At 54.5% G+C, this 25,760-nt stretch overlaps 2 protein-coding genes across 2 annotated transcripts; both read left to right on the top strand.

Moving 5' to 3' along the window:
- The first annotated feature begins 297 nt into the window (after positions 1-297).
- On the top strand, positions 298-22,466 carry STK40 (serine/threonine kinase 40). Its single transcript, XM_066564701.1, has 12 exons — positions 298-371; positions 6,324-6,436; positions 8,334-8,453; positions 9,390-9,475; positions 9,925-10,068; positions 11,218-11,445; positions 12,267-12,319; positions 15,155-15,270; positions 18,329-18,473; positions 19,134-19,253; positions 19,526-19,610; positions 20,260-22,466. The coding sequence occupies exons 3-12, from the start codon at positions 8,342-8,344 to the stop codon at positions 20,476-20,478; spliced, it is 1,308 nt and encodes a 435-aa protein (XP_066420798.1). The 5' UTR covers positions 298-371; positions 6,324-6,436; positions 8,334-8,341; the 3' UTR covers positions 20,479-22,466.
- Positions 22,467-23,131: 665 nt separating this feature from the next.
- On the top strand, positions 23,132-25,666 carry EVA1B (eva-1 homolog B). The gene is made up of 3 exons (XM_066564947.1): positions 23,132-23,210; positions 24,429-24,545; positions 24,627-25,666. The coding sequence occupies exons 1-3, from the start codon at positions 23,132-23,134 to the stop codon at positions 25,037-25,039; spliced, it is 609 nt and encodes a 202-aa protein (XP_066421044.1). The 3' UTR covers positions 25,040-25,666.
- The last annotated feature ends 94 nt before the right edge of the window (positions 25,667-25,760 follow it).

Here is a 25,760-nt window from a genome sequence, read left to right as displayed (position 1 = left end):
CCCTTGGCCAATCACGGCTCGTTCGAATCTCCCGCGTGCTCACCAACCCTGCAGGCTCCTGGCCCCGGCCTGAGCCAATCAGCGACGGGTTCATCGCACCACAGCCAATCAGCGTCCGCTGCTTGCTTCCCTCTCTGCTGCACGCTCCAACCAATCAGAGCCCGCCGCAAAACCCGGTCCGGCCCCCGGGCTCTCCTCCAATCACCGCTCGCGTTGTCGCCATCGCCCAATCAGCGCCGCCGTTTCCCCGTTCCGGCGGCGGCCGGCAGAGGGCGGGCTGGTGGCGGGGGGCGGTGGCTGCGCGTCACTTCCGGTGCCAGGCGGCCGCCGGAGCGGAGCGAGGCCGGGCCGGGCCGGGCCCGGGGCCATGGGTGAGTGAGGGACGGGAGAGAACGGGGGGAACCGGGCCGGGGCTGTGGGTGAGTGAGGGGTGAGAGAGAACGGGAGAACCGGACCGGGGTGAGTGAGAGGTGGGAGAGAACGGGAGAACCGGACCGGGGTGAGTGAGGGGCGGGAGAGAGCGGGGGAACCGGGACCGGGCCACGGGTGAGTGAGGGGTGAGACAGAGCGGGGGGAACCCGAACCGGGACTGGGCCGTGACTGAGTGAGGAGGATGAGAGAGAGCGGAGGGAACCGGGACCGGGCCCATGGATATACGTGAGAGACGAGGGAGCTGGGGCTGTCGGTGAATGAGGGCGAAGCGTGGGGGACATGGCCCTGGACCCGTCCCCATCCCGGTCCCACCGTGCGCTGGGCCGGGCCGGGCGCTGCGGGCAGACGCGCCGGTGGTACCGACCGTCCGCCGGGCCGGGGGAGCCCTCCAGGTGCCTTGGCCGCCCGGCTCGGCTCGGTGCTGCCGGTGCTCTCCAGGCTGGGGGCTCGCTTTGAGGCCCGCAGCAGCTCGGGGGCATGACCGGGGGGCTGAAGAAGGCACAGCCCGTGACTGGGCTGGCTTTGCCTCCAGTCTGGGCAGGAACGTTTGAATTTAGACTTCTGGGACCTCTGTGCCGAGGAGGAGCCTCGTGTGCCTCAGCAGTGAGTAGGTGAGGGCTGTGCCTCTGAGTGAGGGTGAGTAACACCAGCAGGTGTTACTCGGAGCAGGGACGGACCCTGCCCTGCGCTCCCTGCAGCTCACCCGGGGCGCTGGGGAACCTCCCACCCCCAGAGCTGGGTTCTCTCCCTCTCTGGTTGTGGCCTTGGGAGCCCTGCTGCTTGTGCAGTACTGAGGGTGTGAAAGGTCTCACTGCTGGGGGGACCTCATTGGGACATCCTCTCCACTGCTTGCACAAGGGGTTTGGGGTTGTGCTCCCTCCTGCCCAGGCTGTGCTGAAATGTGCTGCACCAGAGCTGGGGATTCAGTTCTTTGCTAGTTTAGGGCCTTAATGTGTGGGGTTAACATCTGCCGGTATGAACAGGTGTGCTGGGGGTGTGGGGCTGCAATCCCATGTCCAGAGGGAGCTGGAGAAGTCAGAGCAGAGGCCATTGCCTGATGTGGTGGGGCTGAGCCACCACCCCTCTGCCATGTGCTGTGGGACAGCTGGCTCCTCTGAGGCAGCAGGGGAGGCACCTGGCACCCAGGTGAGGTTGGACCTGGCACCCAGGTGAGGCGTGGCCCGAGGGACAGCAGAGGAGCACTCACCTGCTGGCATGGAGCCCTGGGCTGGCAGCACTCAGGATTCAGGACATATTTCCCCGTTGCTGGAGGGCTCGTGCTGCATCCATTGATTGTTTCTCTGTGCTATCCATGCTGAGGGTTTGATCTCATAATTGTGCTCCTTAAAAGCAAAGTTCAGCTGGGCTGTGACCCTCAGGATGTTTCAGAGCCTGGGATAGGCAAGGGAAGGCTCACAGGCACTGACCTGGGCTGTGATTCAGCACAGAAAGGATATGGACCTGTTGGAGTGAGTCCAGAGAAAGCACCAACCTGATCAGAGGGCTGGAGCACTTCTGCTGTGAGAGACTTGGGGTTGTTCAGCCTGGAGAAGAGAGCCTTCAGGGTGACATGACTGCCCCTTCCAGTACCTGAATGGGCTACAGGGAAGATGGACAGAGACTATTCACAAGAGCCTCAAGTGACAGGAAAAGGGGGAAGGGTTTCACACTGAGAGAGGGCAGGGATGGTTGGGATACTGGGGAGGAATTCTTCCCTGTGAGGGTGGGGAGGCCCTGGCACACGTTACCCAGAGAAGCTGTGGCTGCCTCATCCCTGGAAATGTTCCAGGCCAAGTTGGACAGGGCTTGGAGCAACCTGGGGTAGTGAAAAGTCTCTTTGCCCATGGCTGGAGGGTGGAAGGGTCTTTAAGGTCCCTCCCAACCCAATCTGTTCTGTGACTATGAATAGAGACAGCCCTGGGGATTTTGCCTGAGCTGCCCAGTGAGCTTGGGGGGTGTTACCTGTGCAGGGGCTCCAGGTGCTCCAGGCAGGTGCAGTGTGTGTCTCCTTCCTGCCTGGGAGCTCTTGCTGGACAGAGTAGGCTCTCTCTGGCCATTTTCTGTGTGAAACAGGCTGTTTTGGGTAATATTCTTTTTGCAAGTGTGCAGTTCCTGTCAGTGTGTTGTCACACTGCAAACCCCAGTAGCGTAGGCCTGGCAGTGTGTGCAGGTAACTTCAACACGTTTGTCTCCAGGTAGGGCCAGGTGAGTCACCGCTGAAAGAAACTGCAGCCACACCTCGCTGGGAAGTGTCAGCACGTGTGTGGGTCACACTCTGTGCACACAGAGGTCCTGCTGCAGGGGCTTATGGCATATTGGTAGTATCAGAAGCAATCAATGAGAAATAAAACCTTGTCATACAACCCATCCCTCCCCCCTGGTGGGGTTTGGGAGGTGAGCACAGCCTGACTGCAGGCACAGACCGGGTCAGGGATTTGTGCTGGGGCAGCAGTGCAGCCTCAAGTGCTGCAGCTGCATTTCCAGGCTCCTGCTGTCAGGGTGCTGGGCTGCAACGGGGATTTTTCCTGGTGGATGTGGCCTGTGCTGCAGCACGAAAGGGTTAAGCTGAGGTTGGTGTTTATGTAACCAAAGAGGGAACTCCCAGAGATGAGTCCTTGGCTATCTCATGTGTTGATGCATCAGAAGGGCTTGAAGAAAGCCTGGCTTGTTGCTTGCGCCGTAGTTACGCACTGGAATCCTGTGCTTCAGAGTTTCCCTGGCTGCCAGGGGGGGCAGCCAGGATGGAATTTGCTTTCCCTGCTATGTGACTTGGCCTGTGGAAGCCTTTTTGGTCCCTGAGGAGCTGGAGACTGACCACAGCTGCATGTGGGTGGAGGTAAGGTGTGCTGGGCTCCTGTCGGGACTCCCAGGCGCTGGCTGTGCCTTGTTCACGTGCCTGGGGTTCAGCTGATCCTCAGGCTGGGCTGAGGCAGGAGGATCTGCAGTGGGGCAGTTCAGAGGTGTTCCTGTCTCCCAGCTTGTGGAGCTCAGCGATTCCAGACTCCCCTGGGTGCCTTCCAGCAGCACAGGGCTGTCCCAGCCCCTCGTGCTGCCCCAGCGCCCCAGGATTCCTCCTATTCCCGTGGGCAGAGAAACTCTGTGCCTGGTTTTGAGCGAACTTCTCGCTTAGGGAAGAAGTTGAATGAGTCTCCTCTGGGTTCCAAGAACCGTGTGAGTCAGGGCTCTGTTTCGGGAGCAGGCTTCCCTTCCTGGAAGGGCAGCGCAGCGGAACACAGGCTGCACTGAGTCATCCAATGGGCTTTTTATATATATATATATAAATATATATATACATAGATCTGTTATTGCTTCTCCTGGAGAACTGTTCAACCCCCAGAGCCTTCAGTAACTAACAGTTAACATTCCTGCAGAGGGAATCTCCTCTGTGCTGTGCAGAGGGAGAGGAGTGGAGCCCACCCTGATACCCCCACTCCTCCTCCCATGTGAGCAAGGAGCCAGGGAAGGGCTGAGGCTTCCCCTGTGCATTCCACATTATCTTTAGGGATGAAATTGTTCCTGGCTGATGTCAGGAAGGCTGAGCTGGCTGCAGGAGGAGGGACAGACAGGTTTGGCACTGAAGAACAAAACAAAAGTCCTGTGACTGAAAGTTTGAAGGACACTATGTCCAGAAAGTAACTTTTGCCTGACTAAGAGTCATTTAAATATTAAAATGCACATCAGCTTAATGAAGTACATGCTACCACACATAACTCTCTCTCAATTTCCCCCTAGATCATGCTGTGTGCACTGTGGGAGGAAGAGGATAAGGGTGGGCTGTGGATGAGGGGGGCAGAAATTTCACCTTTTGAGGAGGAGAAAAGCTAAAAAACCCTTGGATACACTTGGCAGGTGACTCTCCCTGCTCCCAGGGTGGGATGATGTCTTCTTGGTCTTCGGGGTCTCTGGATGTGCTCCTGGTCTCTGAGGACCAGCTGGGACACAAGGGGTGTGTTTCTGCCCATATTTCATACACTTAATGCAGCAGCCTGCTTTCCTTGGGATCTGCCCCGCAAACATTCCCTTTAATCCCCCAGCCAGTGACTCCTCCGCAGGCCTGCCCGATCCAAGCTCCGCCTGTTCTCAGGGAAGCTTTTCCAATGAGAGCCGAGCTTTGTCCCTGGGCGTGCTGATGACTCGGCTCTGAGCTGTTCTGGCCGGGTTTGCCCGGGAAGGAGTGAGGCAACACTGGGATCGTTGCTCCTTGCAGTGACACCGACCTGCTGGTGTTCCATGTGGGAAGCTGGGCCGTGCTCCAGCTTTTTCCCATTTAATGTTTTGTTCGTGGAGCTTTTTAGGTCATGTTCAACACAGCTTCCCATGAGCCAGGCTTAAATGTGACCTTGGGTTAACCATCACTGATAAATACTGCCCACTGTGGTATTTGGGTGGGAAAAGGTGCAGCCTGATGCTGCTCATGTGATTCTGTTTTTTTAACTCTATTTTTGCAAACCTGAAGGCTGCACAGAGAGGGACAAAAACCTGTGGAGCAGCTCTGCAGCTTCATCCCAAATGCTCCAGCTTTTGGCTTCAGGAGGGAATGCTGGGCAGGAATGCTGCTGCAGTGGGTGATGGAATGTCTCCATCTGTGGGCTCCAGAGGCAGGTCCCTGGAATGGTGTGAGCTCCTTGAAGGAACTTCTCAGCAGTCCTGAACTTCCAGCAGGAGCTCTTGGGCTCTGTCACCTGCTGCTGGTTCCCAGCCCAGCCACTGCCTTATTCACCACAATCAGCTCATCACAGCAGCAGGGTCAAGCACTTTGGGGTTCCTAGTCCTCACACCAGAAGTGTAACCACCACTGACTTCATGCTGTGCCCTTGGGGCAAGACAAGCCCCCCAAAAGTGCAGTGGGGCCTGGAGCAACTGCTCTGAAGCCAAGAGTGGTTCCTGTGCTGCTGAGTAATTCTGCTCATGCCCCAAAGGTACCTTTTCCATTCCAGCTCTGAGCTGTGGCTGCTGGACTGCAGGACCTGCTTGTTCCTCATTCTGGGATGAAAAGGGCTTTCCTCAGCTCATGTTTTCCATTGTTGTTGCACCGGCCACTGGGACATGCAGTAATTCAGGAATTAAACAATTCCCTTAAGCTACATAATTAAAAGGCATTACATTTAGGTCCCCAAATTAATTGATTCATAATTCTATTAATGCCCTAGCTAGCACACTGAAAGGCTTTGGACTGGCTTCTCCAGTGAGATGTTTGATACATCCTGTGTGTCACATCAAAATTAGGTATAAATTTCTGTACTGGACTTGTAACTTTGTCTGTGTGAGGAACCATTTTTGTTCCAATGGCAGGACAAGGGAGGAGGGTGGTTTGATTCAGCTTGAATTTAGGGGGAAGGGATCCATCTGTCCACAAACAGGTGAGACTTTCCAGTTCATAAGACTGAAAAGAAAAAAATCATTTTAACATCAGCAGCATCAGTCTTGAGAGAGAGCCTCTTACATTGCTGCAAGGAACCAGGACAAACCCATGTTTAAAACACTCCATCCCAGGGAAAGTGATATCAGATACTGATCTGACCTGAACTCTCTTAACTCCTAGCATGATAAAAAGCTGCTGGTGGTGGCAAGGAGTCTCTTGGTGCTCAGTCAGGTGTGTTTGAGATGTTATTAGACCCAGGCAGGTTCTGCATGGTGGGGGTTCAAGTGCAGCCTGTGTTTGTCCCTGCTCCAAAGGCCTGCCCTGCATCACTTTGGCTATGGGTGACATGGGAGTTTGTCCAGCAGTGCAGGAACTGAACTTCCAGAGCCTTTTATTCTCTCACCAGGAGCTTCAATCCTTTTTTCCAAGCCCAAAGAAACAGCCCAAATAAAGGTTCAGTGCATCCTGTGTTACCATAATCAGAATAATCCAGAACCATGCATCAAGTGAATCTCATTTCACATTACAGAGTCCTCGACCTTTTGCCCATCCAGCCTTCTCCAAGGTGACAACTCCTGCCTCCTGAGACGTTGGAAAACCTAGTTTGGAAGAAGAGTAACGATACAGTTGATGCTGAACTACGTGAGTCCTCAGGTTGTTTTGATTACAGTAGCACCATTTACACCAGCAAGCCAAATTGCACAATGGGATTATCTCAGAGCTCCTGTGCACGGGGTTTCTCCAGGGGAAGTGTTACTCACATTTCCAGCTGAGACAGTGATGTGCAAGGAGAGGAGGAGCTCATCAGGATGTTGGGTCAGGGATGCAGAATGAACAGCAAGGAGCACATGGGGGTCAGAGCTGGGTCCTGTTCAGCTCACTGGCATGGTGACACTGCTCTGTGGAGGTGTGAAGGTGCTGGAGTCAGGAGTGCAGGGATGCAAAGTCTGCTGCAAGACTCCTCCCTTTATTTCCTGGCTGTTGCTGGTCCTGGACAGGTGCTGCTGGATGAATCAATGCAGTGAGATCAGCCTGTGTCCACAGAAAGGGCGGGACTGCCAGAGGGTGAACTTCACTCACAGGGAGGTGATTTATCAATCTCTTATGTGGTGAAACACCTGGGATCTTCTCAAACAAATATGTACAACCCAGAAAATGTTTTCCCCTGTCTGCTGTAGTAACCTCTTAGGGCAGAACTCTTGGGATTGGGTTCGAGTAAGAAAATGGAGCTGTGCTTGGTTCCTCTTCTCACCTACCCCCCAAAGTGTCTTTAAAAAGTGAGAGGACAGACGTTGAATGTGTGTTTGCAAAAGTCTTTGAAGCTATTTTCTAAAATCTAGAGATGAAGAGGAGCTGTACTGGGAGCAGAGCTTCCGTTGGCTGGAGCTGATGGATGTGGGGAGCTCACCCCACACCCAGAAGCTCACCTGAGAGATGCTTTTCCAGCTAAACTGAAACAAGACTTTTCTTTCGTTTTAGTCATAAGCCTTGAATTTATTTGGCCCTTTAGATCTTGGCTGTGCAAATTCTCTTTAGATTTCTCAACAGCAGAAAATGGATGTTGGAAATCAGACTTTCTGCACTATCTGAATAAGGAGGAGGTAGTTGAGTTTTTAGTAGTGCTAAATAGTGATGATGTGTGGACCTTGAGTGAATTCCTAGATGCAAACCACGAGATTCACATTTAATAGATCAAATGGGGTTTTGCCCATAGTGGTTGTGCAGGAAAACACACATGTTGTCACCAGTGTTGCCTTTCACTGGAATGTCCATTGGAGCATTTAATAATGTGTTAGTTCTAAACACAGCATTGATTCCTGCACATGGAGGCTGAGGTGACAGGGTTTTATGTGCTGGAGTCCAAATTCCAGCTGCACTGGATGTTGGTAGATGGAAACGTAATAAGGTCAGAGTCTAATGAGGTACAGAGAGAGGGGACTTTTTTCAAGGCTAAAAATACATTTTTGAAAAAGCATTGTGAACTGAACTGAATGTCACAATAACTATTGTGCTTGTTTTCTATGCCCTTGTTGGGAAAGGTGAAAGACACTGATTTTTGTGGTCAGTTTTGTGCATTCTTGGCTGTTTGAGGAACAGACTCAAGCCTCTGAGGGACTCAGTGGGTGGTTGTGATGCCTCATGTGGATCCTCTGTGGAGAAACCCCCAAAAGGCTGCAGCAGCAGCAGACACCCATACACAGGGCTAACTTGGGCATCTTCTTTCAGAGGTTTTAGAATATGTTAATTTGCAAACTTGTTTTTGCTGTAAAACAGGCTTTAATTATCTTGACTTGTTCCCACTATGTCTCTCAAACAACTGTTGTAGGAAATGTTGCCCTGAATAAGAAGGCTGATTTATGCCTTGAGAGCTGCTCTGAGCCTGCAGCCCACCCCTGGTCTGTCAGCAGGGAGCCAGGGCTGTGTGTAGACACACAAGTAGGCAGAGCCACCAGTGCATCTGTAGGTGACAGCCTTCTAGGAGAAATCAGGAATAACAAGAGAAAATAACTCAGAGATGCGATCTCTGTTCTCTTTCAAGAGCCAAGGATGAAGCGGCGAGCATCGGACAGAGGAGCTGGGGAAACATCCGCTAAGGCAAAGGCTCTGTGCGCGGGGATTTCCGGGAATAACGCCAAGAGAGCAGGTCCTTTCATCCTGGGTAAGCAGGGAGGGGGCTCTGCACTGGGCAGGGTGGCTGCTGGTGCCAAAACTGAAAACAAAAGGCACTGTGGAGTGAGGGCAAGCAGGGGTGTAACTCAGTGTCTTACCTGAGAGCGCAGGTCACTGGATGTGCAGAGCAGCAGCCTGGGAGCTCCTGCAGCTGGCCAAGCTCAGGAGATGTGGGATGCCAGTGCAGCAAGGCAGGTGGGGCTTGGGAGAGAAATAGATCCTGATTTTACCCCCTTTGGAGCTTTTTTGGGGGGAGGGTTTGTTTTGTTTCAAATTCATTGGGGGTTTTTTTTTTGATATGAGCTGTGTTCGACCCTGCTGACCTGGAATGTTGTCACATCAGCATGGGGGCAACTTAACAGTTCACTAGTGCTACTCAAAGTGCTATGTACCAAGGCAAGGCCACTCTGCCAGCTCTGGACAGTTCTAGAATAGTTGTTAGTTCAGAACTGTCATCATAGACTTCACAATGGAAAATCAGTTGGAGCTGACTGATTTAAAGTGAGGAGTGGAGACTGTATGTTTACTTGAAATCTGGGCTAATTTGGACACCCCTGAGCCATCCCTGCAGAGGTGGCAGCTGTGTTCCCAGGTGTGGCAGTAACAGTTGCCATGGGTGTTGCTGTGAATGTAAGAGCTGTGTGGTTCAGGCATGCAGAAATTAGGATTTCTGCAAACAGCTGGGCCATGTGTGGGCTTTGATAAATGTTGCTCCAGAAAACAAATGAAACATTATCCCAAAAGGTTTCAGAGTTCAAGACCTTTTTTATTTTTTTTTTTGGCTTTAGATTTGTGAAAATGCACCCAAGCCTCCTGCAGAAAAGGGAACTTGGTGCAAGCAAACATAACTAGTGACAGCTGATGTAACCCGGGTTAGTCACTGCTGCTGGAGGGAAAACAAGTCTGTTTCTGCTTTGTGCTGTAGGTCCACGTTTAGGTAACTCCCCTGTGCCAAGTATTGTTCAGTGTTTGGCAAGAAAGGACGGGACAGATGACTTTTATCAGCTGAAGGTAAGCAAACTGCAGGCTCCCAGACCTTCAGGGCTCTCCAGCTCCTGTGCAGAAGCACCTGGGCAGTGAGTGAGTGGTGTGGGCTGAAGCAGTGCAGTGGGACATGGCTGCTGCAGCTCCCCCTTGGCAGGGCCAGATCCACGTCCAGATCAGCCCTGAGATGAGGCCTCTGCTGCTCTCCAGAGCCCTTGGATCTGTACCTGAATGGGGCAGCTCCAGGAGGGGAAAACCACTTGGGATATTTGCAAACAGCCTCCTTTGCATGTTAATGAAGCTGCTGCTGTGCATTCTGCACAGATGGTGCTGAGTTCAGACAGGCCTGTGGCAAGGACACAACCATCAGAGCACTTCCACCAGCTGTAAACACATGGGAATGCCAAAAAGGAGAGAGGGCTGGGGGCATTTGTGTGCCTCTGGGAACTGTAAAGGCATTTTCCCTTTTCCTGAAGATTCTCACCTTAGAAGAAAGAGGTGATAAAGGAATAGAAACCCAGGAGGAGCGACAGGGCAAGATGCTGCTGCACACGGAGTATTCTCTTCTTTCCCTGCTCCACAACCAGGAAGGAGTGGTCCATCATCACGGGCTCTTCCAGGTACACTTGGTCACCATCCAGGCTGGGGCAATGCCAGGGATTGCTGATGGATTGAGCTGCTTTTGTTTAATGTACAGTTCATGCTGACCCTGCTCTTGTGTGTCCAAGTTGCAGCACTCTGGGGTTAACCACCTCAGAGCTGCTTCAAACAGGAGCTCTGGAGAGTACAGCAGGATTTTGAGAAATATGAGAACATTCACAGGTGGGACAGGCACTCAGCACCCCCCTCTTCAGACAGAACAACAGCTATTTCATTGGCAAATTAATTAGCATATTTTAGAACTGAATTTGTGCTTTCTAGTCCCTCTACTGTTTATAACTTGTAAGAGGGGACAAATAGCCAAGAAACTGTTTCAGCAAGTTAAACCAGTCACTGTGCTGATCAGTTTTGTGTGACTGGATTGTGTTGCTGTTGGTGCCTTTAGGGCTGTTCACTGATGTGAGGGGCTGATAGCAATTACTGGTTTGGGTGTTGGTATTGCCTGACTTGCTGGTTACATTTTGCCAACACACTTTTCACTTGAGACCATCTGTACTAAATCTTAAATAAGCCAAATGTCCAGCTCTGCTGTGTGTTGTTTACTGTCATGGAAGAACTGCTAATTGTGCCTTGAGATTTCTGCTCTTCTTATGAACAGTGTGTTGGATCCTTCTGTTCCCAGAGGCTGCTCCACTGCAGAGCTGTCCTGGGTTCAGCTCAAGGTGTCTGTGTGCATAAAGAGCATTAGTGCTGATGTGCACACAGAGCATTCTGTGTGCCTTCTGTACTCCTCCTCCTAGGAAAAGTTCTTCCCAGTGAGGGGGGGAGGCCCTGGCTGTGGCTGCACCATCCCTGGAAGTGTCCAAGGCCAGATTGGACAGGGCTTGGAGCAATCTGAAATCGTGGAAGGTGTCCCTGACCATGGCAGGGGATGGAATGAGATGAAACTTAAGGTTCCCTCCAACCCAAACCAGCCTGAGACTCTGTGATTCATTAAGTGAGCTCCTGTATCTTTTTGAAATCCTGCTTCAGGACAAAGACCAAGCACTGTGATTGCATTTGCTTATTTTGAGATCACCCCCCAGATATTGAGTTATTTACTCTGCCAGGCTCTGTGCATATGTCCTGAAGCTGCCCTCAGGGGTTGCTTCTGTGTTTGCCTCCCCCAGGACCGAGCTTGTGAAATCATAGAAGATCTGGAAGCCAACAGGATGGTCAGGAAGATGAAGAAGCGCATTTGCCTGGTGTTGGACTGTCTCTGTGCTCATGATTTCAGTGACAAAACAGCAGATCTGATCAATCTGCAGCATTATGTCATTAAAGAGAAGAGACTCAGCGAGCGGGAAACCGTGGTGATATTTTATGACGTGGTACGAGTGGTAGAAGCATTACACAAGGTGAGAGCTTGGAAAGAGAGCTCCCTTCCAGTGCTGGGAGGCAAAATTTTCCCATGTTAGAATAGCAGATGCTTCAAAACTTCCTGGGGCAGGCAGTGTCCAGGTTACAAGGCAGGGATGTTAACAGTGTTCTGCATAAGACCTCGTGCCCCAAGCCCTTCTAACCCTGCTCCTCATGTTTGCATTCCCTTCCCTCCCTGCTCCTCGTGTTTCTGAATGATAATGTGGTGTTTGTGGGCTGTGGAGAGGGACCAGCTGGGCTGAGGGCAGGTCAGATGAACCACAGTGTGGTAAGCTCAGACAGGGGCAGTCAAAGAGGAGAGCAGAGCCTGATCAAACACAGGAAACAGAAACTGTTTCCCTGCAAAGCAAAATAAATCACAATGGAAGAATTGATTGGAGATCAGAACCTCAAGCTACAGATTTTGAGATCAACAAACTAGAAACTATTGTAATAAAAATGGATTCTGCTGATGTTTGACTTGTTCCCCTGTGACACAGGACAGTGCACTGTGGGTCTGGTAAAGGAATGCTCATCAGATTGCTCTAACCAAGCCTGGACACTTCAGTTCCAGGTCTCTTGGATACACTAAGTCTGTCTTTGTGTTCAGAGTAGCAAATTTGCTTGTTCTGTCCTGATCACAATCAAAAGTGAAGGGCACAAAGTACTCAGGGTGAAACCCGATCTGAAACCTTGACCTGGGTTATTTCAGAGTGTGCAGATGCCATGATTTCTTTTTAGTGCTCTTGTGCAAGTATGAAATTTATACTTCTACAACAAATAGGCTTTTGCTCATGTAATACTCCTATATTTTTTACAGAAAAACATTGTGCACAGAGACTTGAAACTAGGAAACATGGTGCTAAACAAAAGGTAAGTGTGCTGGAGAGCTGCTGGCCTGGCAGTAGTCTTGTTTCTTCCTTGAAGCAGATTTCTAATGCAAACACTGCCAAAGGCAGCACTTGTTGAGTACTCTTGTGCAGGAGAGTGAGGAAAAGGGAAGCAGGCTGTGCAAAACCACAAATCCAGCTCAAAGTTATATAAATTAATCTCCAAAACTGAATTTAGCCCCACCTGGGTAGTTCACTTTTCCCACCCAGCTTAGTGGCCCCTTGTCAGGACTTCTTTTTGGATTCTAACTGCTGAAAACTCAATTTTATAGTAATTTAGTAACCTGCAAGAAAAGTATTGATTTTATATATATTAAAAAGAACCAAAAAAAACCGTGGTGGTTGGTTCTGTTCCCATCAATCACCCTCCATCATGCTAAAGGCATTCCCAGCCCTGCTGGCTGTTCTACAATCACAGCAGTGTTAGATCTGACTGCTGCCCTGCTGTGTTTTTGCTAGCAGTGAAATATTGACTTATCAAAACAAAAGCACTTCTGTCCAGTGTGGATTTGTGTATGAAATGGCTCCCTTGTTCCCTTGCTGGTTTGACAGGAGCCTCTGGAGCCTGGCAGGTGCTGGATGCTGGTGCAGACCCAGAGGGACCAGCCCAGAGAGGGGCAGGAGCTCAGCAGGACCCCAGGGCAGGGGGAGGTGGCCTGGCTCTGCTTGGGGGCTCTGAGGAGCTGCTCAGTGCCTTGGGGTCTGTGTTCCTTAGCTGGCAGCCTAGTGCAGCTCAGATCCTCTGCTCTCTCCTCCAGGATTGCATTACTGACTAAATATTTTGCACTTACTTGAAGAATGAGTGGAATTCATCCTTTTCACACTGTCTGGGTTTCTGTGGAATGAATAAAAAGAGGGAAGTCTGGAGTTCTGCAGGCTTTGAGTCTACAAAGCTTGCAGGTTTGCTGAGCTCACAGCTTGCTGCTTTCTCCTCCCTAACACTGAGAGGAAACAGCTTTTATCTATAGAACTTGAACTTCTTGGTTCCCCACACACACACACACAGCTGCTGCTGCTTCTCAGGGCCACCTCTAAGTTGGTTCAAGTTGTTTCTGTAGAGCTGCTTTAAGATAAATCTCTTGTGCTTGCTGCTTTGATTTTCCTCCTTGCTGGAAGAGGCAGACAAAGGTTGGTGCTTTAAAGGATCCATGCAGAACTTCCCTTCTTTTCTGGGCACTGAGTGCAGGGGAGCACCCCACCAGTGGAGCTACACCCAGGGCCCCACTAGCAGGGGGAGGTGTTTGAAGCTTTGAACACACTTGCCAGAGTCTCTCTTTGTGTTACATCTCTGCTTTTGCTTTTTTCTCAGCGTTGCTGAGGGAGAGCTGCAGCCTGTGCAGCAGTGAGTCACAGGGAAGGGTGGGAGAGGCGTAAGCGCCATCTCCATGGAGAGGAGCAGCCCGTGGGGCTGAGCTGAGCCCTTTGTTCTGCTCCAGCCCTGCTCACAAAGAGCCAGGGCCCTTCTCAGGGCAGGGAAGGAAGGTAACAACGTGGCACTGCAAGGTCCTGCAGGCACATCCCACCTGGGGCACTTCCCTCAGATTCTCTTCCCCACAAACATTAAAGCCTCTCAGGTTTCCTCATAAGCCAGTGCAGGAGGAGTTGAGTGATTACAGATTAGATCAAATTTCAGGGACTAAATAGAATCAAGCAACCCTGAACATTTTAGTGTCCTATAGAACACTTAGTCTTTTAAATCCTTAACAAAACCTGCAGCTTGTTATTCAGCCAGGGAAGTCTCCTGACAGTTGAAGCTAACACTTCTTAAACACAAGTCTGTCTGTTTTAATAACCAGCTCTCCATGGCCAACCCACACTTGCTTCTATTTCATTTGTCTGTGAGACTGGCTGGAAATGTTTCTTTGTTACTGTGACTGACTTAATCCATTCTCTCAGGTTCTAGTTGTGAAATACTTTTCAAGAAATCTTCCAGACAGTGTTTTTGTACTCACACCTTTACATTGTAAGTTAAAATCCAAATTATCTGAATGACAGGGAAGATTAATGGAACAATAGTTTTGTAATTAGCTCACTTGCACTGGAAAAAATTGTTAATGGGAGCTGGCAGTACCATAGAGAAGTAGGGGTGAACTAATAAAGAAATTCTGTGTACTTGCAGCTCTCCCTTTCCTGTGTGAGGTTTTTGGGTGTTGATCAGGCCTTGTGTTGTGCACACCTGTGTGTGGAGAGCAGTCCTGTAGATCAGATGGAACTGCCACCTGAAGGCTCCTGTGTGGGATTCTTGAGTGACACAGGCGTGGTTGTGCTGAGTCTGATCACAACTCCTGCAGCTCCTCTGGTGACTGTAAACACCCAGTGCTCAGGGGCCAGGCACAGGCTGTTTTCCCTCAGCTCCCAGAAGATGCTGTGTGGAGAAGATGGCAGCTGGGAAGTGCAGGGCACAATCAGCAGCTGAAATAAATCTCAGCTTTGTTCACACTCCTGCCCTCCAGTGCTCAGGCAGCACCTGGGGCAGATCCTGCAACTCTGGTGCTGCAGGCTGGGATGTTCCTAGGAGATCAGCCCAGGCTGCAGGATGAGCCAGGTACAGCCTGTGCTTGCAGCCACGCTGACACAGGCCACCCAGACATTGTCACAGAGCCTTTTACTGCCCCTGTCAGTGCCTTGCAAGCCTTTCTGGCAGGCATGGAATCCCTCCCTTTTGGGATAGAGTTCATTTTACACCTCTGTGTGTCTTCTCCCAGCACTTCAAGCCCCCTAGAAAGCCCCACAGGCACAGTCCCTGTTCTGGAGTCACCTTGCTGTCTGTGCAGGATGGCCTGTGTCCCCTGACACCCTTCCCTGTGCTTCTCCCCAGGACTCACCGGATCACCATCACCAACTTCTGCCTGGGCAAGCACCTGGTGAGCGAGGATGACCTGCTGAAGGACCAGCGTGGCAGCCCTGCCTACATCAGCCCAGACGTGCTCAGTGGTAGGAATTCCCCTCAGCACTCATTTCACTTATTTGTGCCTCCTGACAGTAAATAAAACCACCTGTTGTGTTCCCATATGCACCTTCATGAGAGCCTCTTAATTAAGGTCCAGTTAGGAGACTTGGTCTGGTTTTCCAGCTGGGAAAGTTGGAGGGGAGGAGTGAGGTTGACTTTTTTCTTAGAGCTTGTCTGAACTTCAAAGCTGCTTCAAATTTGGCTGTTCCCAAATGAATCTGACTGCAGACAACATGTTCTGTTTCCAGTGTCAGAATTCAGTTCTTGAGGCTTTCCTTAAGCTGCAGGTAAAAACCCTGGGCCCAAGGGGCAGCCAGTCCAGATCCCACCAGGATGTCAGTGCATTCCAGCTGTGCCCTAAGAGCACCAGTTCCTCCAGCTGCTGCTCACTGCCAGTGACCCTCTGGGCAGCTTCTGGACCAACTGAGAGGAGTTACTTAAAATTAAAGGAATGATGACAGCAGGCCAAAGCAGTCTGGGCTGGATCCCCAACTCCAGCAGCCTGGCCTGTGCTTTGTCTCCAGCAGAGGCTCTGAGCAGAGTCTGGCTCCACCACAGAGCAGCTTTCCCTGGTGTCCTCCTGCCTTTAACTGTTCCCAGTGCATGGGACCATCAGGAACAGCTGTGCTTTCTGTCCAGTTGCTTCAGGAGGTTTCTCTCCGTGAGCTCTCATCTCTGCTCTGTTCATAAATCTTTGGGACCAGATGGGATCCACCCCAGGGTGATGAGGGAGCTGGCAGAGGAACTTGTGAAGCCTCTCTCCATCATTTACCAGCAGTCCTGGCTCACTGGGGGAGTTCCAGATGACTGGAAGCTGGCCAGTGTGACACCCATTCACAGAAAGGGTGGGAAGGAGGATCCTGGTAATTATAGGTCAGTTAGCCTGACCTCAGTACCTGATAAGATAATGGAACAGTTTTTATTGATTTCATCATGCAGCATTACAGGATGGCCAGGGTATCTGACCCAGCCAGCAGGGATTTAGGAGGGGTAGGTTGTGTTTGAACAACCTGGTCTCCTTTTATGACCAGGTTGGATATTAGGAAAAAGTTTTTTCAGAAAGGGTGGTAAAGTCCTGGAGTGGTCTCCCCAGGGAGGTGGTGGAGTCCCCATCCCTGGGTGTGTTTAAAACAAGCCTGGATGTGGCACTGGGTGCCAGGGTTTAGTTGAGGTGTTGCAGCTGGGTTGGACTCAATCTTGAAGGTCTCTTCCAACCCAGCAACTCTGTGATTCTGTGCTCCTGTACCAGCCTTTGAGCAGGCAGGGGTGGTCCTGGTTGTCAGTGTAGTGACCCAGGCATCATTTTGGGGGGTTTTTCCTCTCATGCAGGTGAGCCAGATTAGTAGCTGCACATACAGGTGGGACTGTGCACACAAAGCCTCTCCCTCTTGTAGATCCAGATATCAGGCACTAACACGAGTTACTTGTTCCTGGTATCCCAAGCAACTGTATTGCAGAAACGCCCTCAGAGGGAGCCAGTCCTGGAGGATCCCACCCCAGTGGACTCCCCTCAGGAGGTTTATTGTCAGGTTTGCAGGCAGCAGCAGTAAATGTAGCAGAGCTCTTCCATCCTGATCTGCCAGGCAGGTTTGAGGCACTTCCCTCCCGGCAAGGAAGGGAGCAAAGGCAGGCGAGGAGGTGGATCCTGGGGCTCTTGCAAGCCTTTCCTGTTCTGCAGGATATCCTGAGGCCCTTGTGACCAGATGGATGATAGAAGCCAACTGCTCTGCAGGAGCTTGGAGCAGTTGTGGCTCAAGTAGCTGAAGGAGGCTACGAGGAGCTGCTCCTTCTGCTCCAGGGTGCTGATCTGTTCAGGCCTCCAGCTACCTTCTCAGGGCACTCTTGTGGTATAACTGGCCACAGGGCACTGAACAGGCTGTCTTGGCTGATACCTGACAGCTGAGGCTGCTTGAGACCCTGCAAGGCACAGCCTTAGCTCAGGACTCATCCTGCTCTCACTGCCATTGTGCTGCACCCCAGTTCTGGTGTGTGCCAACAGCCCATGGGGCCCATCCTGTGCTCTCCAAAACGCTCTCCCAAAACTGCTCAGTCTGCAGCTCCCCTCCAAGTATCAAGGGGGAAGTTACTTGAGGACATTCCACCTTCAGGCTTGGCACATCCCTCCCTCTGTATTGCCGGTGCTCCTGGGCAGGGGGAAGCTGGAGCGCCTGAGGAATTAATCATTGTTGTGGGTCTGCAGGAGAAGCTGTCTCTACTGAGGGATGGCTGCTGAAATGTCACAGCAGGAAAAGTTGGAGGAGGAGGGAGAGGTGCCTTTTTCTGAGCATATAAAGCAAAGAATAATTAGTACAAATACCAAATGCTGCAGCAGTGACTCACTGTGTGAGTCAGAGGAAGTCTCTCCCGAGTCCTGTGCTCTGCTGTAGCACTGGGGCTTGATTTTGTGACCCTATCCATGCTGCTGCTGTGTGCTGATTGTTGTGACCAAAGGGATCTAGAAGCAGCATTTGTATCAGGTGAATCCTGGGGCTGCAGCAGCCTTGGGTTAGGGTTTGTCTGGTGTCTTTGTCTAAATGTCTTTGTGCAGGAAAGCACCTTCTGTGCTTTTACATCTGGCTTCAGTGGCTGTGTGCTAGATTCATCCCACAGTCAGAGTCCCTTCTCCATGGGCTCAGCTTTATCCTGCCTGGTCTTTTTTCCTGCATCCTCCTGCCCTGTCCTTCCTGGTCCTTGAATTCCCTCCACCTTGCAAGCTGGGTGGTTCTGTGTGAGGGACACTGACCTGGGAACTCCAGCACAGCAGTTCCAACCGCCTGATGCCCTTGGTTCACAGCAGGGATGTTCCTGCTCCATAGGAAACAGGAGGACACTTGTGTGGAAATGGACAATTTGCTTATTCACAGAGGATGCACCTTGGAAAGAGTTTTGGTGTCATGTTATGGGAAGCCTTAACTGTTTTGGTTAATGCTTAGAAAAAGGGTCCCATGTGAGGGTTACTCAGCACCTCTGCTGTGGGAGGTGAGGGGGTTGCCAAGGCTGTGCTTTCCAGGATTTTCAGGCTGTGTGTGCCCTCTCCTGCAGGCCGGCCATACCGTGGGAAGCCCAGTGACATGTGGGCGCTGGGGGTGGTGCTGTTCACCATGCTCTACGGCCAGTTCCCCTTCTACGACAGCATACCTCAGGAGCTCTTCCGCAAAATCAAGGCTGCCGAGTACACCATCCCCGAGTGAGTACAGCCTGCCCTTCCTGCCTGCCCACGGGCGCTGACTGGGCCAGCTGCAGCTGGAGGGGCTCCCCTCAGCACCCCAAGGGTCACAGCAGGACTGACAACAGGCGGTGTGCAGGAAGCAGGAGCAGGGGTTGGGACAGTTTGTGGGAAGGTGAGGCAGGCTCAGAGCAGTGGTTGCTCCTGTAGCTCCTGGCCTGTGACCGTGTTCACAGGGGTTCTTGGATGAGGGAAGAGACGAAGGATCTGACTCCATGTTTCAGAAGGCTTGATTTAGTATTTTATGATATATATTACATTAAAACTATACTAAAAGAATAGAAGAAAGGATTTCATCAGAAGGCTGGCTAAGAATAGAATAGAAAGGAATGATAACAAAGGTTTGTGGCTCGGGCTCTGTGTCCGAGCCAGCTGGGCTGTGATTGGCCATTATTTAGAAACAACCACATGAGACCAACCACAGATCCATCTGTTGCATTCCACAGCAGCAGATAACCATTGGTTACATTTCATTCCTGAGGCCTCTCAGCTTCTCAGGAGGAAAAATCCTAAGGAAAAGACTTTTCATAAAAGTTGCCTGCGACACTGGGCTGTGCTCCCAGCATGTCCATCCTGCCACACTGAGCCCACCCCAGGCTCACCCCATGTTGTCTGTCCCAGGGATGGCCGGGTCTCAGAAAACACTGTGTGCTTGATCCGGAAACTGCTGGTCCTGGACCCGCAGCAGCGGCTGACGGCTTCTGAAGTGCTGGATTCCCTCAGCTCCATCATAGCGTCCTGGTATGTGCAAGGGGAGACAGGACACGCTGTCTCTGGCCACAGGCTGTGTTGTTCCAGCTGTGGCTGGCTCACCTCACCAGAGGAGAGTCTGGGAACTGCAGTAAGTCTTTAAATCCCATGTGTCCACCACTGTGTGCTGATGGATACAGCTGGGGAGGCCTGTGCAAATGCTTATGGCAGCCGTGACCATCCCAGTGGGATCACCCTGGGGCTGGGTGAGACTGGCTGAGCCAGTGCCATGCTCTGGATCCCAATGCTGTGCTCTCCTCCAGGCAGTCCATGTCCTCACTGAGTGGCCCTTTGCAAGTGGTGCCGGACATAGATGACCAAGTGGCTAATCCCGAAAACCCCCAGGAGGTAGGTTTCCCTGCTTTCCACAGAACTGCTTCTCTGTGCTGCTGTGCCAATCTGTCTGTGGTGGCACCCCTTGTGTCCCCCAGCTGCGAAGGGGAGGGTGGGGAGGACAGAGCCGAGTCCCTCACGTTGTGCAGCGGAAGGAAAGGCCGATGCTGCTGGGAGCAGGAGGCACATCCAGCTGGCTGAGCTGCCAGGAAGTGAGCTCGGCCCCGGAGCTGATGAGAGCAGCTCACTCCGCTCCCAGCAGCGCTCACTCCCTCTCACACAGCTGGGAATGCTGGGAGGAGGCAGCAGTGTTGGCTCTGGCTCCCAGTGAGCCCTGCCATGGGAGCAAACATCCTGTTTTCCTGCCGGTTTGTTTCATGCTAGAAGCGTTGGCCACAGCCAACAGCCATGCAGGATCTGTGACGGTGCCGCAGGGACAGGGGTCAGGCAGCTGCAGCCTCAGTGCTGCCAGGGCTGGGATGAGCCATGTCAGGACAGAGCTGCTGTGTCCTGGTGGCACTGCTAGCTCACGAGGAGTCCTGCCTGTGTCCCCAGCAGCAGGTCCCTTTCCTGCATTAGGACCCCAGTTATCCCGTGGTAGCTCAGGCCCATCAGAGGAGCCATGGGGCTGCCAGGTGTGGCTCTGACAGGTTGGTCTCTGCAGGTGAAGGTGACGGAGGAGTGCTCCCAGTACGAGTTTGAGAACTACATGAGGCAGCAGCTGCTCTTGGCTGAGGAGAAGAACACCTTGCATGAGGCCAAGAGCTTCCTGCAGAAGCGGCAGTTCGGGAACATCCCGCCCGTGCGGCGCCTGGGCCACGACGCGCAGCCCATGAACCCTTTGGACGCGGCCATCCTGGCCCAGAGGTACCTCCGGAAGTAGCTTCCCCTGCCCCAAGAGCACGAGCACCACCCTGCAGTCTGCCCTCACCTCGCCTGCTCCAGCCTACAGCAATACCGGTGTCCCACGACGGGGAATAATGTAGCAATCCCAAGCTCTGTCCAGGGACACGCACTCACACCCGCCCCGGACGGAGAAGACTTTTGGAAAAGCTAGTTTTGGAAGCAGCAACCTCTTGGCATCTTCTGGAATCTGTTTTTTTAAAATCGAAGCCTAGATGACTAATCTGCTTTTGATCATGACTGTAATCTACCTCTCTTGTCTTTTTAACCATGCTGTTCTCTGGATCGAGCAAAGCCCGTGGGAAAGGAGGAGACTTCCAAGGGTGAAGCTGCTGGCACAGAGCCGTGGCCGTGCAGCGCGGGGCCGGCCCGTGGCGCCCGCTCCGTGTGGTTTGAATAAGCTTGGATTTATCAGGGTTTCTCGAAAGGCAGAATTTCTTGAAACCTCCCACTTCCCTTCATCTGCATCAAATCTGTTTTTGTCCTTAGGTGCCACCTGGTCTGGCCGTGCTGGCCAGTCCTGTGTGACCACCGCTGTGACCGGAGAGCCCGGCCACCGCCTCAGGCAGGAGCTGAGGAGTCGTCTGGGCAGGGATCAGATCCTGTCCCCAGATCAAAGGTTTTGCAGGACTTGGCCTGCCAGGGCCCCTGCCCCCTCTCCCACCTCTCACTGATTCCTTTAGTTTATAAGGATTTATGATTTTATCTTATTTTTCAGTAGCATATCCCAGGTGCAGTTACAGTTGCATTAATTCTGATTTAGCGTTTCCCCCCTCAGTTGTGGTACAGATGTAATATATGAGTTATAATGTGAAAAGCTTCCCAAAATAATTCGCCTAGAGATAGGAGGGGCTGGCTGAAGTCTCTACTGTATTTGTTCCCAGCTTTTCTTGCCATGCCAGCCCAAACCTGGGGCTGCTTCTGCCCTCATGCCAAGGCAGGGGAAGGACATCCTGGTTTGTCACCTGGTGCCACTGGAAGAGCTTTGGCCTGTGCTGAGAGCAGGAACGATTGTTTCTGAGCCTCATTTATGAACTGGATGCCTGTCTTGCCAGATGAACTGTTCTCGCACAGAGCTCCCAAGGCTCCCAGTGCCCTGCCCCGGGCTCCTGCTCAAGGCAGCACCTTCTTCAGCTGCCTCCTTCCCTGCTCCTGGCTGCTCCCAGCCCTGGCATCACCCTCCTGCCAGCCCTGTGAGCAGGGAGGCTTGGAGCTGGGGGGGCTGCCCTGCTTTTTGGGGCTGCAGTGCTCTCTGGGCGTGGGCAGGGAGCGAGTTGCAGATGTTTGTAGCGTTTTGTTGCCTTTTCTTGCCCCGGGCTAGGGAAGGGGACGGGGTCTAAGCTGGGCCACCCCAGCAGTGGCTTTGTGGGGACAGGGGGCTGGACCTGAACCTCCCTGGCCGTGTTGGGCATTACGTCCTGCCTGCGCCTCGCCAAGGCCCTGTGGCCAGGCAGGGCCCCGTGAACACTAACACAGACCAGCTCCCTGCACCACCCCAGCTGAGCCAGTAGCCCCAACTCTTTCGCCTTATTTATTTTATTTTGAAATGGTGGGTCTGTCCTGTGGGCCCATCACCCCCTGTGCCACCAGCAGCAGGGCAGGGATCCCCTGAGCACCCCAGCAGGGCCCTGCTCTCTCCTTCTGGTTCTCTCCTGCCTCATTCCCTGTTTATTTTTACTGTTTTTCCCCAATGTTAAAGCAAAAAGCAATATTCTGGGACTCCCTGAGGCTGTATCACACCAGGATCCTGCAGTGGCAGCACCGGTCAATTCACTTGTGCTAAGGCAAACTGGAAGGGGGTGGTGCAGGGGGCATGGGGGCCACAGGGCCACGGCGGGACAGAGCCTGTTGTAAGGAAAAAAAAAAAAGAAAAAGAAAAAAAAAAAGGAAAAAAATTTGTATAAAGACGTTATTTTTGTACTACATCGGAACTACTCCTGCATGTCGGCAATAAAACTTCGTACGACAGCCCGGTGACCCCACAGGGAAGGGGTGGGAGGGATGGGTAGGATGGGGGATTTTGGGGTACTGATGTGCTCTGGGAGGGGGGCAGGCTCACAGACCAACGGCCCTGAGTGCCCCATGGGACCCCCAGCCCTGTCCTGCCCCAGGGCCCTGAGTCCCGCCGAGCCTGTCCCTCCCAGGCCAGCCTGGAGTGGCCACTGGGGACAGCGCTGGCACGCGGAGCCTCGTGTCCCCGAGGTGCGGCCCCACCAGCCCTGGCGTGTCCCGCACCTCGGCCCGTGGGGCTGAGGGCACCACCCTGCGTGGCCGCCACCTCCGTGGGGCTGGCACCGGCCCCGGCAGCTCCTCAAACGCACGCTGGCCGCTGGGGCTGAACCCCCCAGCCCGGAGCGCTCGCCTTGGCTCCGGCACCGCCCGCCCAGCCTAGGCTGGGCACAGCCAAGCCCGGCCTGGCCGGATGGGCGCTGGACAAGGCTGGGCCGGGGCCTGGAGCCGCCTGTGGCCCCGCTCCGGGGCGGTTCCAGTGCAGGGCCGAGCGTGGCGTCCCGGGGGAGCGGGACGAGCCCCGGCCCCGCGCCCCGCTCAGCACCGGCCGGGGCTGCCATTGGCTCCGGCGGGAGCGCTGACCGCCAGCCGCCTCCGAACTATTTCCTGTTGCTGCAGCGTTAATGCTAAACAGACCTTGCTCTCTCTTCCCTCGCTCCAGCCAAAGTGCAGCGGCTCTGCCGCCGCCGCCTTCCCGCCCCGGTGAGTACCAGCCCCGGGCGCCCCGGGGCACCTCAGCACGGCCCCGGCGGGTGTCGAGGCTCGGTCCCATCCCGCTCAGGTGCTCTGGCGTTGGGGAATTGCAGGGCCGGTGGATGCGGGGCTGGTGCGGGGACACGGGGGCTGAGGGCACAGGGCTCGGTGACACAGCTCGGGCTGCGGGCACGTAGCGATGGAAGATGCGGAGCAGGCGGCTTGGGGACACGGTGTAATGCTCGGGGACACGGCACTGAGCACCTCGGGGCTTGGATCTTGGGGACCCACGGGCCCTACAGCCAGCCCAGCCCTCATCAATGCCCCGCCACCAGCAGGGGATCCCTGGGTTCCATGGGGGGCTGTGCCCCTCCAGCCCCACCGCAGCCCCTTGCCGGGGCAGGGCTGCCCGTGCAGCTGCTCCATGGGGAGGGCACCCCCCCTCCTTGTTTTGGGGTGTCCCACTAGAGGGGCTGCCCAGCCCCAGAATGTGCCGCGGCCCCTCAGCTCTGGACCGTCCGGGATGGTTTTGCTGATGTGTCACATTTTCTGCATTTCTTTCCTCATTCCTCCCTTTCTGGAGCCGTTTCTGGGAATGAGCTCGTCCCCTGCCAGGGCCAAATTTTCTCCCGCCCTGCCCTGCCCTGCCCTGCCTGCTGTCCTGCCTCCCATCCTTCCCACTGCCCTGCTGCCCATCCTTCCTGCTGTCCTGCCTTTCATCCTGACCGCTGGCCTGTCCCGGTGGCCTTTGCACTGTGCCTGGCCTTGTCCCTGCCCCGCAGGGTCCCACGGCAAAGGGCCAAGGCTGGAGCTGGGCCGGAACAGTGTGGGGGACAGGGACAGTGCCCCAGGAGTGTGTGGAGCACACGTGTGTGCCCATGAGCACCGGCAGCCTGGTGCTGGGGCCCTGCTCTGCCCCGTGACCCATCCCATGGCCGGGCAGGGCACACAAGCCCTGGCCCGGTGCCTCAGACCCGCCTGATGCCGTGGCCAGGAGGGGCCGCATCCGTCCCGCTCCCTCAGGAAGGACGGAGGGCAGCGGGAGTGGGACGGCTCCAGCTCGGCATCTCTGGGGCTCCAGCCCTGGATGGAGCAGCGCAGCCCAGGCACGAAGCCCTGCTCAGCTGGAGCTCATCAAGGGCATACCCAGGCACGGCCTTGAAAGGGACGGGGCACTTGGGGGAGATCCCAGCCCCTGCAGAGCCTTGCTCAGCCCGTGTCCCGCAGATGCCCAGCACGTGCCGCCCCTGGAGCCGCTGAGAACCGCCAGGCACAGGATGGAGAGTCGCCGGAGGGACATGGAGCTGCTCAGCAACAGCATGGCCGCGTACGCCCACATCCGAGGTGAGCCGGGACGGGGCTGGGAGGCACCGCGGGCCCCCGGCGGGCACGGGCAGGTCCCTGACCCCCTCCGTTCCCCTGCAGCCAACCCCGAGAGCTTCGGGCTCTACTTCGTGCTGGGCGTCTGCTTCGGGCTGGTGCTCACGCTGTGCCTGCTGGTGCTGCGCTTGTCCTGCCGGCCCTCCCCGCGGCCCCCGGCGCGCCCCGGCGACATCAGCGAGGACGACGAGGACGACGAGGAGGACGAGGACGAAGAGGACACCGTCGACCGCGCAGCGTCTGAGTCGCTGCTGCCGGTGACCGAGATCCCGCTGGAGAGCCACGGCCCCGGGGACGGGGCGCTGGCCGTGAACGTGTTCGCGTCGGCCGAGGAGCTGGAGCGGGCGCAGCGGCTGGAGGAGCGGGAGCGCATCATCCGCGAGATCTGGCGCAACGGGCAGCCCGACATCCTGGGATCCGGCACCATCGGCACCCTGGGCCGCGTCCACTACTACTGAGCCCGGCAACTGCCCTGGCACGGTGTCTGCTCCCCCGCGGCTGATCCCACACCGTGCCAGGAGGGACCAGGCGGACGGGGGAGCTGCCTTGGACTGTCCCTGCACCACGGAGAGCCAGACCCGGCGTCACGGGCACCCCCGGGGCTGGACTCGCCCCCGCCACTGCGGGACACGATGCACTTTGAGCCATTGGTACGACGGCTGGCACCAGCCGAGCAGCCCTGGGACACGCGGGGATAGGGACAAGGACAGGGCAGCCCTTGCCGGATTCACCCGTGGGGCAGGGCCGGGCTGTGCGTCCGTGTGAGCCGTGGGCTCCTGCCCCACAAACATGGTGCTGTTGTACACGAACTAGAGCCCAGCGTGCCGGGTCCAGCGTTCTGGGGGCCCTGGACCCCTCCCCGAGCCAATTCCCTTCCCGGCCCCACTAAAATTAGCCGGGTCTTTTCCGGCGCCGCCCGCCGTGACCCCACGCCCTGCGGCCGGAGCAGGGCGGATGTTCCCACTGGACTCTGGGCCGGCCGCTGCTCCCCAGGGATGCGGCAGCTCCCGCCGGGCCCAGCCGCATCCTGCCCCATCCCAGCCCAGCCCCGCGGGGTGCCGGGCCCCGCTGCCCCCTCCCCGGCAGATTTATAAAAATAGCTCCTTCCCAGGCTGGTTCCCCCCTGCCGCCAGCGCCAGCAGGATCCAGATGTTTTCCAGATGTTCTCCAGTGGCTGGA

Source organism: Molothrus aeneus, chromosome 23 (genome assembly GCF_037042795.1).
Source record: "Molothrus aeneus isolate 106 chromosome 23, BPBGC_Maene_1.0, whole genome shotgun sequence".
In the NCBI taxonomy this organism is placed as follows: Eukaryota; Metazoa; Chordata; class Aves; order Passeriformes; family Icteridae; genus Molothrus; species Molothrus aeneus.
The sequence above is the reverse complement of the archived record's forward strand: the minus strand, read 5'-3'. Positions and strand labels throughout refer to the sequence as shown.

Excerpts from the sequence above, each read along its gene's own strand:
- STK40 (XM_066564701.1), top strand. The coding sequence starts at position 8,342 with ATGAAGCGGCGAGCATCGGACAGAGGAGCTGGGGAAACATCCGCTAAG. Across the intron at positions 11,446-12,266 it reads TGGTAGAAGCATTACACAAG|AAAAACATTGTGCACAGAGA; the intron begins GTGAGAGCTTGG and ends TATTTTTTACAG. Across the intron at positions 19,254-19,525 it reads AGCTCCATCATAGCGTCCTG|GCAGTCCATGTCCTCACTGA; the intron begins GTATGTGCAAGG and ends GCTCTCCTCCAG.
- EVA1B (XM_066564947.1), top strand. The coding sequence starts at position 23,132 with ATGCTAAACAGACCTTGCTCTCTCTTCCCTCGCTCCAGCCAAAGTGCA. Across the intron at positions 23,211-24,428 it reads GCCGCCGCCTTCCCGCCCCG|ATGCCCAGCACGTGCCGCCC; the intron begins GTGAGTACCAGC and ends CGTGTCCCGCAG. Across the intron at positions 24,546-24,626 it reads CGCGTACGCCCACATCCGAG|CCAACCCCGAGAGCTTCGGG; the intron begins GTGAGCCGGGAC and ends GTTCCCCTGCAG.